The following is a 15,903-nucleotide window of genomic DNA, read 5'->3' on the forward strand; positions in this document are numbered from 1 at the left end:
TACTATCGAACCGAACATTCTGTTATACATGTGACAGATTTAGAAAATTTCGTATTTACGTCATATGTTTGACGTATGAATATGCAAAAAAATTGAAGGTGATTTTTGTTTTTTTTTCTTCTTCCGGTCAATTTTTCTTTCATGATTGCAATCAATGCACGGAACACTAAACCAGCTCTTTTTGACGGTGCACTCAATTAATCGGACTGTGGAGGCAATTTCACTGCATAAGTAGGCATCATTTTACCATTGAAGTTCGAAGATAATGAAAGTGAAACAGCCGTAAAATTGATTTATTAACGAAAGTACAAAAGTAACACAATCGAGCGATCGTCGCTTTGATGGAATAAAAGTCTTCCGTTAAAAACGACATTTGTGTCTTTTAAACACACTTGATGATCATCTTCAACTAATGTACGATTTTCGAATTGATAAAAAAACGAAATTTTATTTCTCTATAGCCCATCAACAAATTGGTAAAAAAATAATTAAATTGATGGAACATTCTATTGTTAAATCGAAGATTTTCGTTCACACAACACAATTTGGTGGCATTTTGAAAGGAAATCGAAATAAGTTTGGTGAAAAAATAAAAAAATAAATTGTAGCCAAAACAATATGATTTGATTGTGTTTTGGTCATGAGATGCGGTAGTTGATCATAAGAAAGCATTTACAGCGATCGGATATTTTTTCTTGTTGTTTACTTTCTTTATTTCTTACAGCAATCATATGCTGAACAACAATGTGACGCAAAATACAAAATAAAATAATAAAACAACACAAATGTGTACACAAGGGCTCGGAAGATTTTTTTTTCTCATCCATGCAATATAACAACAAGTGAAAATTCATAATAGTGGGCGTATATTTCGCAATACGCACGTTAATAAATACATATGTAAGAAAAGTACACTCTGAAATTAGCTGAAAGCCGTGGAACAAAGTGGACAGAATGAAAGTGAAATACGCCGCGTGACACACCGGCCTTAAATGGGAAGCGCGCACTGGACGCTGGTAGAATATATACATGTATATTCCATTTTGGATTTTAGACACAATGCACTACCTAGGTTGAACATAATTTCAACGCTCGTTATGGCATTGTGTCGTTAAGCTCAACGGTTTTTTTTTGTTCCCAGAGATTTGTATTTCATTGTCCGATTTTATTTTTCTAGCATTAATGTTTGCCGATGAATTGAAGAAAATGGCGCATCAATTATTTGAGTTCAGCATGATTTGGGCGCATGCAATGAATATTCACACGATTTCGTAACAGTATGTACGACACGATAATCAAATTGACTTCTTGATTATAGCTTGGCTCGTCCAGCCAGTTTGTTTATTATCATTATTGTTGTTATTATTATTCATTCGTTTTATTTGTTTCCAACAACATTTCATTAACTGGGGTGAAAGTTTTCAGTATAGCATTTTCTCTCTCGCTGACTGCCATTGCCGTTTGTGAGTTTTGTGTGTTTGTGTCTTGCTCTTCGATCAGTAATTCTTCTCTAATTTATTACATTTGGTTTTTATTGCATTCATTCGTCATTGGATCCGACGTGGAATCTCTTACTCTTTCTTAACTCCGCAACGAATAAACATTATTATTTGGGATGGTCAACGTTTTCATTAGATGATTGAAGCAATTGATGCGTAACATATTACGAAAACATATTTAAAATCGTAATAATATCGTGCAATTTGCAACTTGTTATTTATCATGCTTGAACAAAAATACATTTGCAACTCTTATAATTTCTAATTAAAGACATTTTCGTGAGATGCACTTTTCCACTTAATATTAAAGAAGCACACGAAAGAATTTTGGAAACTTATTTGAATGTCAAGAGCAAAAGTTTTTTTTTGTTTGAAATTTATAATAATGTTAAAGCTAAGAGAAGCTCAAAAATAACAAACCAAGCGAAAAGGCCAAGTGGCGACCTCTAACTGCCTTGAAGATGCTTTTCGACAGACAAAGACTTGGCCTACAACTTTTATATTAAAGTTTCTTTTAAAGTAAAGCTATCAATGTAAAATGAGCATATCGAGACTTTCTACGAACATCACTTTTTTCGATGTAAGTTGGATATACGTCATTCTTGCATCTCACTATATTGGCCAATAGAAGATAAATTATTTAATTGAATAAAATTACAGTTAGCAAACAACACGAAAATAACGGAAATCATAATTCATTTTTGAGACGAATTAAAAAAAAATCAAATTGAAAAATATCGATATTTCGATGACCAATTTCGGCGAAATTTTGTACTACACCCGAAGAGTTAGCAAGCGGGAAATTGAGATTGGACCTTAATTCACCGAATTCAGCCATAATTATGGCCATTATTACGCTCCATGATAAATCTGTGGAGGCAAACTTCATTTTTGAGCCGATTTATATGGAAAATCAATCACTTTTCAAATTGAAAAATATCGATATTTCAATGACCAATCCCGGCGAAATTTTGTACTACACCCGAAGAGTTAGCAAGCGGGAAATTGAAAGTGCTTACTAATCGGATGGGTACAGTTGATGAAAAAAGCGGTACAGATGGTTTCGTGATGGTACACATGAAAAAAAAAAATGATTTTGTTTTTAAATTTGACCAGATTTTCATGGCAAATCTATCCGAAATGGACAGTAATCATCATTTATCATCATAATCTACATACTGGTTAAGTTTCAAGCGATTTGGATGACTATTGAACACTTTTTATTGAAATTTTTCGATTTTACTAACAGAAATCGAAGAATTTACATTGTACAAAGAGTAACTCAAAGTTTGTCAAAAACTTCCATAAATGAATGTATTTCTAGATGTATTTTGATGCTGGAATGATTTTTAAGCAAAAATCATTGATTTTTTTTTTGATATACAGTCGTTTGGACGTTCCATATAGGTCAAACACAGTCGAACACTTGATCATAAATTCTATAGTACAGTTATTTGCATGGTGCTTACTAATCGGATCGGTACAGTTGATGAAAAAAGCAGTACAGATGGTTTCATGATGGTACACATACGGTACAGCAACTAATATTTTATTCAGCGCCAAGACTGGCTGAATCATTATTGAGGTAATATTTGTTTGGTGGATAATACATCGGTGATCGGTGTAAAACTTGAATTCTGAAGAAAATCGAATCCGATCTTAGTTTTGTGACACGACTAATTTTTGATACACTTTTCATACAACAATTCCCAACAGTTTAGATTTTTGTATGATAGCCTGCATGTATAATATCGTAGCTTGCGTACGTAAGCCAACTGTGAGCCATGCTCTTTACATTCAACACGAAAAAATATTTTCATGTGCGGACATTTGAGTAGTTATCCCGATATTTCAATGACCAATTCCGGTGTAATTTTGTACTACACCCGAAGAGTTAGCAAGCATGAAATTGAGATTGGACCTTAATTCGTCGAATTCAGCCGTAATTCAGGCCATTATTACGTTCCATGATAAATCTGTGGAGGCAGACTTCATTTTTGAGCCGATTTTTATGGAAAATCAATCACTTTTCAAATTGAAAAATATCGATATTTCAATGACCAATCCCGGCGAAATTTTGTACTACACCCGAAGAGTTAGCAAGCGGGAAATTGAGATTGGACCTTAATTCACCGAATTCAGCCATAATTCTGGCCATTATTGCAAATGTTTTCGTTGAAGTTGCATAATAAGTCGTTACATCAATAAAATAATTCAAACAATTTGCAAACAATTCTCAATAAAAAAATACTTCGAGAATGTCAATAGGGATTGTGAAAGTTTGAATAAGCATTTCTATATGCATTTATCAAGTCCAACATGGATGCAATATGGTCTGACTTTAACGTCAGAAAGGGATCCATTTTCTGAAAAATGTGTACACTTACCTACACTTTCTCTACACTTAAATAAAACCATAAATTTAGAAAAAAAAATTGTAGCAAAATTATGAGTAAACAGCCAATAATCTACTCCTCTTCTCCTCAGTGCTTCCGGCACCTCATATTACTCTGAGAAACAGTCTACTCAGGGATTTATCAATTTATTTTTTTAATCCTCTTGTACTTCGAACTGCTGAGAATGCAAAACATATGAATACATCCAGTAAAAGTTTGATTTGCACAACTTTTATCTTTATTTGATTTCAACTATTTTTGTTTAACAATTTTTGATCGTATGATGTGTGTATGTTTGTGTGTAAATTCAAAATAAATATCCAAAATTGACAAAAATGAAGTACCCTTTTGTGGTTTTAAAAAATGATGTTGGTTGTTCTTCTTGCAAATGCTCTTAAGTTTAAAAATGAGCCCGATTAGATTGTCTTCAAAATGAATAATTAGCAAAGTGTTGTAGTAGAAAATGATTGAAATCAATTTCGCATCGGCGGGAATGATCTACATTCAGGGTAAATGAAATTCGAACGAATTTTTGAAAACAAACCCAGTAACTGGTCCAGTTTTTCATACATCACATCCAATGAGATTTGTGTTTCCTTTATATATATTTCATAATAATAAAATTTAATCCTAAATAATTTAGTTATTTTGTACTTTTATCTCTGTAAAATATTCATTTTCATCATCGTTATAATTCTAAAACTTACTATTTGTTTTAACTACAGAATATTGCATCAATACATGCGAAATAGTGGCGAAAATTAGTAGTATTGAGCAATCTTTGTTGCCGTGATTGACAGTATAATTTTTTGAAAGCGCAAAATTGTTCAGGATTAATCATTGATTATAATCAGTATAAATTTATACTGATTTAAATGCTTTAAAAGCTATTCAAATTTAAACCAATTCATTCCAAAGGAAAATTTGCGTCACATCGACTAGTTTTGTTAATCGGTTGAATGTCGTTCTTAAATTCACGCTGTTATTTCCATGCCCAACACCCAAACTATAAGATTTTTCTAAAGATTGAATCTACATGCATACATGGTTATAGCATCATTGGCCAAAAAATATGAATAGGCTTTGAACAAACTTGTCCAACTTAAAATTATTGGCTCCATGATTTTTAATGAAATATTTGATGAATTTAAAATATTTTGATTTTGTTGTAATTCTGATAGTGATCCTTGATAGAGGGACACAAAAATAAAAAATAAATATATTCAGTTCAATTATTAGGCTCCTCACAATGGCACTTTAAATTATGATGTGGATGGTTCCTTTTTTTGTCTTATTTTCTGCTCCTTCTATATTCTTCACTGAAAACGTCAAAGCTTTTCGAGTTGCTGCCAAAAAATAATTTGGCGTGATATGAACAATTTGCCCTTAATATGCTATTCAAGTACATATGAAGCACGATGCGCTAGACAAAAAAATTGCATTTCACAATTGGTTTGATCAATTCAATTTGTTTCTACATTTTATATTCACTGATTTCTATACACAGTTAAAATGGATTATTTTGTTTTATGTTGAATGTGGTCGGTGTCAGTTTATCTGACATATCTCCTCATTTAATTTGAAACTGATATTCGGCGTGGCACGCCACTGAGTTACAAGAGTAAAAATATGCATATCATTGGTCAAAAAATACATTTTTTTTCTTCTTCATTCACTTTAAAAAGCGTAAAGTTCTTAATTAAAAGCCATACTAGTGTGTTTGTGTGCATGCTTTTCTTAATATATATTTTAAAATATATATTTGTTTTCTTTCTGGCACAAACATTTTCTCATTTAGGATCCATAATTTTGGCAATAGTCTAGAACTATATTTGATTTACAGTCACCTGTTAAATTCTTTAAAAGTAAACCAGCTCCAGCCAATGTTACAACCGTACCAAAAGCAACAAGGCCAACCGCAGGCAATTTTTCACGACTAAACAATGAGTGTGATTCCATTTGTATATATGCCAGTCCGGGTAAAATATATGCTAATGGTATTGCGGCCAATAGACCCTAAAAAAGAAATAGACGTTGAAATCATAAAACGCTGCTAATAAAGTTAAAGCATTGAATCAGTGAAACAAAAATAATCACAACTATATTGTGTGAGGTTCGAAAATAGTCATGAATTTCAAAAGTTTCATTATCCAAAATTGGAAAACATGGTCAGGGTTTTGTTCGAAAGGCAATTTTTTTAAAAAAAGTGCTCTTACTTAAAAAAAAAATCTTACATTCAATTCCAACACAGGTCCAAGGCAATCCGTCAGTGGTGATATAAAGAATGCTGTCAAAACAATGGCCAATGTTATTTTATTAGATAAATCGTCATTGATGTCGCCCACTGCATGCACTGGATCCGAATCTTTTTCGTATTCAACTGGATCTGTTGCGTTCGATTTATATCGATGAATTTGATTTTTTACAATCTACATTAATAAAATGAATGAACGTTATTCGTACCGCAAAATCATTACATTGATGTATATAAGTGATATTACCTCTCTCGAAACGAAGCATTCAATGGGAAATGTCAATAAAATTGATATCGAAAATAGTACACGAACAAAATTCATCAAATCATCGCCCCAGCAATAATTTTCGAGTAAGTCGCCTAAAATAAACATCGAAACAAATTTAGATCGATTAGTTTAATGTCAATAATAAACTTTATATTGACACGCTCCTCTGGATGCTGCTATCATTTTTAAAGAGCAAAATCAAAACCAAATAAGACAAATTGAGTGTCATAAAATTTGCGCGAACGACATTTTACCTTGTGACAAACCGCGAAAAGTGGCATAACCAGCGATGCCAAATAGTGCGGCTACAACCCATGCAAAGCCAATCGAAATGTGTGTCACCTGTTCCCATTTTTCGAGCGTTGCATCTCGCATCGACTGATACACCAAGAATGTATTGTGATGGGACATAAAAGCTTGGGATAAAACATTAAAATAAACAATGAACATTATATTTATTGACTCTTTCGCAGAGTGAACACATTCAAATAATAAACAATCTTGTTTCGTTTTTATTACAAATGATTTCATTTGTTCGATTGTGAATAGAAAAGAGAAGAAATGAAATAAAATGTTTACATTTCATCAATTTTCATTGTTTTCGACTGTAAGTCTTGCGTACCGAATAAATGCGTATATAAAATTGAAAAATCGTGTACATTTTATGAATCGCATATATACTTAGAATACTAACGTCAGCTAACAAAATTATGTGTATAGAATGCTTACCAAAAGCCATAATGCCTGTTGCCGGGATTACATCCTTGTTAGCAAATTGCCACGAATTATCAACGCTTGGACTAAGTCAACATCACAGAAAACATTGTTTTTCATTACAAATATATATTTGAATTGCACAAACACTATCTAGAAACGCTCTAAATGCACATGTAGCTTAAATAAAACAACAAAGTTGGTATATGTGAACTGAAATTTTAACCGAACTGAAAACAAACATTGTATTTGCGAAATGATAATAAAAACATTTGTTGCGTTGAGGAGCGGAGGGAAAGAGAACAAGGGTGCTGGTGTGTGATGGAGTAAGAGGTCATTGAAAATTGGTTGCAGGCGATGAGCTGCGTTTGTTTAACATAAAATGTTGTGTGTTTGGCGTGAAAAAGCGCTCATTAAGCATAAAAGTGTATGTGTGTGTGCTGTTGGAGTTTGACATGCACAATAATCAGTAGACAATTTTATTCTAGTTTGTGTGCAGATGGAGTGCTTGATTCACACTGGATTTTTACGTATTAAGGATATATTTAGCTCTATCAATGATGCGGTAAATATATGTTTACATATACATATAAATAGCTGGATTTTATACATTGTAATAAAAAAACTGTCTAAGAAAACCACTGGCCTTTTCATACCAAATAACAATTTAAAACGAGAATTCATCGATGGGATGCTGAATTAAGCCGACAGTTGTAGATGACAGTTATCTAAAAGCAATAAATGTCCACAATCAATACAGTCAAAATAAAAGCTTTTCTTTGAAGAAAAAAAATACGAAAATAAAAAAAGGAATGTTCATCGGCAAAGTGTTCAAATTGTTTGAAATGATTTTTGTTGGAAAAAATAACAAAGCTCTCCAATTTGCACATCGTTAAAATTGATTGATAGCGAGAAAGAAGTTTCGAAGCTGGCCAAATGCGCCTCATTTAAAACATTGATCAAGCACCAAGTTGAAGTGTTTACATCAAGACAGAGAGATAGAGTGTGAGTATGTGAAAAAGAAATAAATTTTGTAACAAATTAGTTGAACCAAATGAATTATTGTTTTGAGACAGTTAAATCTCGTAATGTTTTATGTTTGGTCGCGGTTTTGCGCTACAAAATAACAACGAAAATAAAATATGTATGTAATCGTAAAAGAAATAAACCTTTAAAATGTACAAGTGTAATTGTATATGTATCACATGAAAAAACAAAAAATGAATAAAAAAAACTTACACGACATCGTAGTCTCCAGAGATAAATTTTAGAATGACAGCAAATAGAATAATACAAATAAAAGCAAGGGAGATAAAACTTGCTCTTGCCAATCGCGATATATTTTTGTATAGGCAAAGGGGTAATACCAAAAATACGGTCACTGTGAATACAACAAAAAAGCGTACGGTGCCCATTGAAATACTCGACGCCGGTAGAAAGCGCATCAGCACAGCGGTCAATGTGTCTCCGACCACTACATTATAACTTATCATTGCTAGAAACAGAAGAGAGAAAAAAAGAGAGCGAGAGAGAGAGAGATACGATACGAACCTTAAGTCATTTAATTCCCCACATACGGTGGCAAACGAACAAATACAAAACACACACACTCAACAACAACAATAAAAAATACATGTATACGCTACAACAAATTATCAATTCATAAACACAATATTGCACAATAAAGACGTTGCAAAATTACGCACAGCCAAAAAATATACAAATATGAATCGCTATTGCGGTATGGATGTACGCAGCATTTTGTCTTCTTCATTTTTTTATCGTTTATGTTCACTCGCACGGGATCGTCTTGTGCCTGATGAGACGAGAACAACGCGGCCCGAACAAAGGGGTGTTTGTAAGCAACAACCACATACAAAAGAAGAAAAGGAAAAATTGCATAAAGGTTTATATGATGACACTTAGAAGAATTTCAAGTGTAAAAATAAATACACACTTGAAGTGCTGTATTCAACATTTGAAGACGACACAGAAGATGAAGAATATAAAAAACCACCAAGGACCGAACGAAAATGATTACATCACTTCAAACTTTTTCGAATGAAATTGTGTGTAATATTAAGGTGCCACATTTGAATCGTAAATATGTTTACAATTGTACGCAGTGAACATGAACAAAAGTTATGTAGCACTCCGGTAGTTATAATGCTTATTGTGACTTGTCAAGTTTTGTTCAACATCTCTATTTTTTTTAGGTTGATAAGTTTCGGACATGTTTATGCAACAGAATTTCAATACCTCGAAACGATTATAGGAAATTAAATTTCTGAGAAAGTTGATTTGAATGTGTTCGATCACATAGCATGTGTTACTGCCGCATTTGAATTTCATGGCCATGCTATATAAAAAATTATTATCAACTGTCCACAGTTTTATACATGTTGTACTATGTACAGTGTGATATATAATCACGTTGCATGTGCGTCTTTTTCAAACTCTCACAAACACCCACCCAACCACTCAAATCGTGATCAATATTGGATATAGCGACCTGGTTTTGAATTTTATATATATAAATATATATTATGTATATCTTTCAAATGGATGACGAAGAAAAATGAGGATATCTGACGAAAATGCATGTGCATTGGAATTTACACCATTACAACAATCACAAATGAAAATCAACAAAAAAATATATTGAAGCGCACATTTCACAGCGGAACATGAACGAAAAGAAAAACCAATAATAAAGCGTTTGCCACTTGACATCACTTGCAATCTGACACAAGTGAGGACCTCACACATTTTATCGAGAGGTTTATTGGACTGAGAAAGAGCGTGGATCATCATCATGCATGGGCACAGAGGAGGTGTAAGTCCAGATAAGCTCTCTAAATCGTCCGAGGTACCCCACTTCCCTAAATTTTGATCGTGCCCATGTATGATTAGCATTTTAATTGTGCAAATAATTTGTAATTTCAACATTCTACCACAGATGCACACAATGTAATTGTCGTTAAACGAATTATAATGATAACAAAGTTCTTACCTAAAAATGGATAGCAAAACTGCAGCAAACTTAATACATAGTATCCCCATTTACCATATGCTATGATTCGTTCAAAAGCCGGCACATTAATCACGATAATATGATTTTAATATGGATTATAATTTACCTGCTTCCATAATGCCAGGGTACGAAAAACGGCCTGAAATGTGTCCACATCGTACCTTTGAACACAAAATACATGTTACATTTCGCACTCTTCATTAAAACCAAATTTGATAATTATGATTCGAGTTTTTGAGGTCTTTTTACATGTATTCCGAAACAAAAATCAATGTAAAACCCAGCAGTGTTTGATGACGAGAAAAAAGAAATATGTTTTTTTTTATTCTTGAAATGAAATTACCATTAGTATAAGTGAGTAATCTGTGATTGCAGCAACAATCACCAATAATAAAAGTCCCAAGCCAAATCCTGCACTGAAATGTATCACATTTATTGTCAATCTCGTTCAAGTATCAGATTTATTTTCAATGCGAGTCTTGTATCTGTATTTAAAGGATGATTTGGAGATATCATAATTATTCTTACCGATGAAACGCATATGGGATGCCTAAATTCATTTTTAAAAGAGAGTATATTGCATGAGAGGTTGGATGAACTAAATTTAAAAGCAATTTTGTCACGTATTAAGTAGTACCAATGATTCCAGATCCAACTATTGAATTGATGTAGTTGAATAGAGCCTGCGGCAATGATGATAAGCTGTCCGTTTTTTCAGTCGTCCCTTCCTGTCGTCGAAATAATAAAGGAACACCCCCCAAAAAAAAAAAACAAATGCGCAAATCAAAACAATGTAACATGAAAAAGAGAGTATATAGTGATAGTAAAAGTTCAACAAAATCTCATGTTTATGACTTGTACGGGAATGAACGATTTAACTTTCTTCGCTCGAAACTTTATTTTAACTTCACGTTCTCATTCGCACGCACGCACCAAGGACGAACGATGGTTGGTATGCACTTGCACTTCCATACAATATGTACAAAAGTTTTGACATGAAATCGAAAAGAAACTGAAAGTGAAGTGTTTTAATCGAAAAAATGTGGCAAACGATTCACGAAAAAAAGAAACAACCAAAAACATCCACTTGCATCTGTCGCATATTGTAATCTCAAAATGTTACATTCATGCAGTTTTTTCGTAAACAAAAAAAAACAGTCAGTTTGTTGTTTGATTGTTGAGACATTCATCTTTCTTTTTCTTGTTTGTACGTAGCCACAGAAACTGCTTCTGTAACTTGAACTCAAGCAAACTCAATTTATCATTATCTACGACGTTTGAGCTCGCTTACAATGGAAATGTGCAAGGCACAAATTCAGTGGAGTAAAAAAAAAGACAAGAGAAGGTGAAAGGGAAGGACAGAGAATGAGATAGAAATGAAGAGGTTTCCATGTATCAATTTATTTACATGATTCCGACGAGCTCATCTCTATAATCAAATTTTGCAAACCGGCAAGAAGTCAAGCTCTTTTCAGTATGTCTAAATACTTAATTTTTAATGTGAATCAAGACGAGTGATATTTAGAGAAAGAGCGAGAGAGAGAGAGGGCAAGAACGGAAAAAACGAGATTCGTAATCTATGTCAAATGTAATTTGCTTACCTCTTGTTGAAGAATATAACTGATTTCTGTGACGGTATTTTTTCTTTCTCGTTCCATGCTTAGAGTGTTGATTTGCGTTTTTACTTTGGTATCCTTCTTTTGCTACTTTTGGTTTTCAAGAGATCTGTAAAATAGATTCGCATTATTCACTTAGAAATAAGAAGAACCACTTCACGCCACAAAGCATCAGATGTCTTAATTTTCGAATGACTAAACCGAATCGAAACATATTTTTTTTTCTTTTGCTTGCAAACCATGATAATAACATTAACATGTACAATTTGTTTAAATGTGACAGTTGTGTCATGAATTGCACATTGAATATTTACCGAAATGAAATTGCCCTGAAATCTCTCCTCGTATCTTCAATATTATTTACTTTTTTATTTCTTTATTTGGTGTATGTCTAGTATTGATGATAAAATAACACATTCATTTACATACGAAACGAAAATTCGACCGAATATTGTTCCATTTTTTATCACAAACACACGGTATGAATATATAACTATTAATTAGTTTTTAAGAACACTGCTAATGACACTGCTGCACTGTATTTGAAAAATAAATTAAAATAAGGAAATCTATGCTGGCACACGTTTTTCTATTGCATTGAAAAGTCCTCAAATTGGAACATACACACACACGCACACACCGTATTGGAAATAAATGCCAAGAACAGTGTCAAACAATCAAAAGTGAACGCGTCTCTCAAGTATTAACACTGTCATATGGTTTTCGGTGAATGAAAAAGAAAAATAATAATAATATAACACTGAAGATGAATGCTGTGTGTATGCTATCGTATTCGAGGCTTTTGCTCAACTGCTGTGGTGTTCATTGCCAATTGTTGAATAAACTCTCTTTGCTCATTTTCTATATCAAACACATGGACCTCATCATCAAACCAACGAAAAACGGAAAACTCTCTTTCCACATTCACATTACACAGGCAAACGTGTAGACTTATATAGATATAGATGTATGTCTTTATATATTTGGTTATATATGTGTGTATAAAATATTTATTTGATTGTTGAAGATATGCGTAACACACAATGCACAAGATGAAGAAGTGCCTCGGTTGAAGAAAGTGCGAAAACGGTTACGATGACGGTAACACACACATTATCCGCATTCAATGGGATTTCCATTTTGAATACATGACAACGATTTCCCATTGATATGAATGAAGTGGTCGGGATGCGAAAGGATTACATTACAATGTCTTTTTCACTCTCTCTTCTCATGATAACAACAACAGCAACAACAACATAACCAATAATAATAATACCAATGATTGTTCAGGATACAAGTACAATCTCATCGATTTTGATGCTGATAAAAACAATAACGATACAATTTCACCGTTACACACCGATGAAATAAGACAAGGTCTACAAAATAATATGTTTTTTCATAGCACCTTCACAATTGTATATGCATACCAACCACAGTGTTTCATTCGCGTTTAATATCACATTTATTCTATGTTCTTCGTTCGGCATTTAAATATGATATAAAAAACTCTGTCATAATTTTTTTTTTGTCAATATGAAAAGAAAAGAATCCCGTCTCAATTATGCAAAATTTTACTGTGTTACATACGGTTGCAAAATCATTTCGAGCGATTATATTGTTGTGTATACCAAATAGTCAAAGCACCATTCTCGTACGCTAAAACTTTTCTACCATTCAGTGGTGTTATGTGGTGATGGTGTGGTTGTGGAAAATGCAAAATAGACGGCACAAGGTCAACGTTGCTTTGGTGCTTTCATATTAAATGTTCATGTTAAACATTAACACAAATACGTGTGCATTGCCATTGGTGTACATATTGTGTATATACAAATTATCGGTAGACATGGGCATAGTGTGAATGCAAGAGTAAGTGTTAGAAAGAGAAAAGAACCAGCGACAATAGATCCATTCTTAGTTTACAGCTCCACAAATGTAATTGATTCAACACAAAAACCCATTCAAACGAATGATTCGACTCTATATTTTGATGCATTTTGCTTGCTATATTTGTGGATATGTAGATTTTGCGTCAGCATCACACGTTATAAAAAAAATTATGAAAACGATTAAAATTGAAGAGATAACTTGATTCATCGTCGTTTTGGTGTGCACTTTTTTGTTCTCACATCGAATCAAATGTACCTAACGTAAAACGTTTTATGTATTGTTCTCGTTTCCTTCAATGGAATTTGTCATGCGCACCACTGTCACTTTCGTTCAAGTATTTTCTCCATCCACGAGTCCGTGCTTTGCTTTACGGAATTCCACTTCGAATAATAATTTAAATACGTGTGTGTTCCAATTTTGATATATTTATGGGCAAACATAAGATTTTGTAGGCTGATCAGCACATAGTATACCATATTTTTAACGGGATCAGGAGCAGAAAAATGGTAAAGCGTTTAACATAACTCATTCATATTTGATGCTTATGAACGGAACAATAAATCAGATCTGATCATATGAAAACATGTTGACCGTTAATTCAAGGCATACATGGGACATACAAGAGAAAATTTCTTAATAATACCTACAATGTTCTTTCTATTGACGGATTTTCAACGTGTTTCGATAAGTAAACAGCAGTATAAGAATATTATACTTTAACAAACAATGAATAACAACCTACTTATGATACGAATATAAAGGATGTTGATGTGTGGCAGAAGGTAATATCCATACTATTCTCAAGGTGAGATTTGTGCATCATAATCTTATCATTTTGTCATGAAATTTTCGTCAAGTGCTCGATATAATGATTGCGTCGGAATAAAATGCTTATTAAATTGTTTCGATTAAAATGTAGTTGAAAACCATTCTTGTTATCTGTCTTGACGAGACATGAAAAAGTACTTAATCTGCTAATTTAAATTAATTTAATCTGACAACGGTATGTAATGAACAATACATATTTGCAATCTGCAATTTTTTATATGTATAAATATTTCAAATATTTACACTTTAGTCGAAGGCTTACTTTTGGCTTACTGATTATTATGAAATAAACAAATATTCGAATTCATATATCCAATATACTCAAATTAATCAAAGATTCGATATAAACAAAATTCGACGAAATTCCGAGGTTTCCTCTCTAACCACAATTTTGAAATAACATAAAACATAGGATGGAACACGTGTCTTGTGTCAATATTTTTAAATTGCAAACATAAAAACTGAATTAAAGCAGAAGGGATGGAAATTTATTGGAGAACAGAAGATTCCGTTGAATGAAAAATTACATTTTTGACATGAGAAAATTGCTAAGGTAAGTACTTCGGAGTGTTGTTTGATGTTGTAATTTTGATTTTTGTCCATAATGACATAACGACAATGAAGGCATTTTTCGAAATATGCAATACCTGAAATGGATTTTAATTACAATTATACAAATTATATGAAGGTAACATTCAATCTATTTTATACTAACTTTTTAAAGTTTTTTGTCGGCCTTTTGGTTTATTTTAATGAAATGTGTGCTAGGCTATATTTTAAATTTCATGCTGTGCGTTGTAATTAGTACGATATCTAAATCACATTGTCAATAACTACGAAATACTAGAGATGAAATAACAAAATGATTTGAATTAAATTATGATAGTTAATAAACTAATACTGAACATTTATTAAAACCAAATACTTTTCAGATATTTAAAGCAGACTTTCGTAAATAATTAAAACTTTGCAATGATATTTACCTCATTGTATGGATAGTTTAGACTACGACACATGGAGCAAATTCTTTTTTGCCCATTCTTATTATTTGTTCTGGAGTATTCATGGCCGCATGGATGGCATTTATAATTGGCTACCCATTTCTCGAGATTACCACGATTTCCCATGAATTTGACTACCCTTGATGGTGGTGAGCTCATCTTATTAAACTATCTCTTTTTGAAATAAAATCCGACTAAAACGTTATTGAATAAATTCAAATTTATATCACTTTGTATCGAGAAAAGACACAAAACAGTGCTGAGGTTAATTAATTAATCGGCGACACACATGCGCATGGTTTTTTGATCAGGGGGGGGTCAAATTGACTTTGGTCTCGAGGGGGGAGGGGGTATTTATATGGAAAACTAAAATAAAAAATGTGCATGAGAGAAACATGTA

At 32.7% G+C, this 15,903-nt stretch overlaps 1 protein-coding gene across 2 annotated transcripts; it reads right to left on the bottom strand.

Moving 5' to 3' along the window:
* Positions 1-4,175: 4,175 nt before the first annotated feature.
* LOC116345820 (putative sodium-coupled neutral amino acid transporter 11) lies at positions 4,176-13,426 on the bottom strand. Of its 2 annotated transcripts, XM_031775517.1 has the most exons (13): positions 12,096-13,426; positions 11,767-11,890; positions 10,803-10,893; positions 10,694-10,715; positions 10,509-10,581; positions 10,272-10,326; positions 10,145-10,204; positions 8,371-8,626; positions 7,147-7,217; positions 6,672-6,833; positions 6,397-6,509; positions 6,130-6,324; positions 4,176-5,911 (listed from the first exon to the last, which is right to left on the bottom strand). In XM_031775517.1, exons 2-13 carry the CDS (start codon positions 11,821-11,823, stop codon positions 5,690-5,692), a joined length of 1,377 nt encoding a protein of 458 aa, XP_031631377.1. In that variant the 5' UTR covers positions 11,824-11,890; positions 12,096-13,426; the 3' UTR covers positions 4,176-5,689. The 2 variants fall into 2 exon arrangements, with proteins under 2 accessions (XP_031631377.1, XP_031631378.1); XM_031775518.1 differs by lacking the exons at positions 11,767-11,890; positions 12,096-13,426 and having other exon boundaries at positions 10,509-10,576; positions 10,803-10,895.
* Positions 13,427-15,903: the final 2,477 nt, after the last annotated feature.

Source organism: Contarinia nasturtii, unplaced genomic scaffold (assembly GCF_009176525.2).
Source record: "Contarinia nasturtii isolate CC-2019 unplaced genomic scaffold, AAFC_CNas_1.1 Cnas_scaffold_1371, whole genome shotgun sequence".
Lineage (NCBI taxonomy): Eukaryota > Metazoa > Arthropoda > Insecta > Diptera > Cecidomyiidae > Contarinia > Contarinia nasturtii.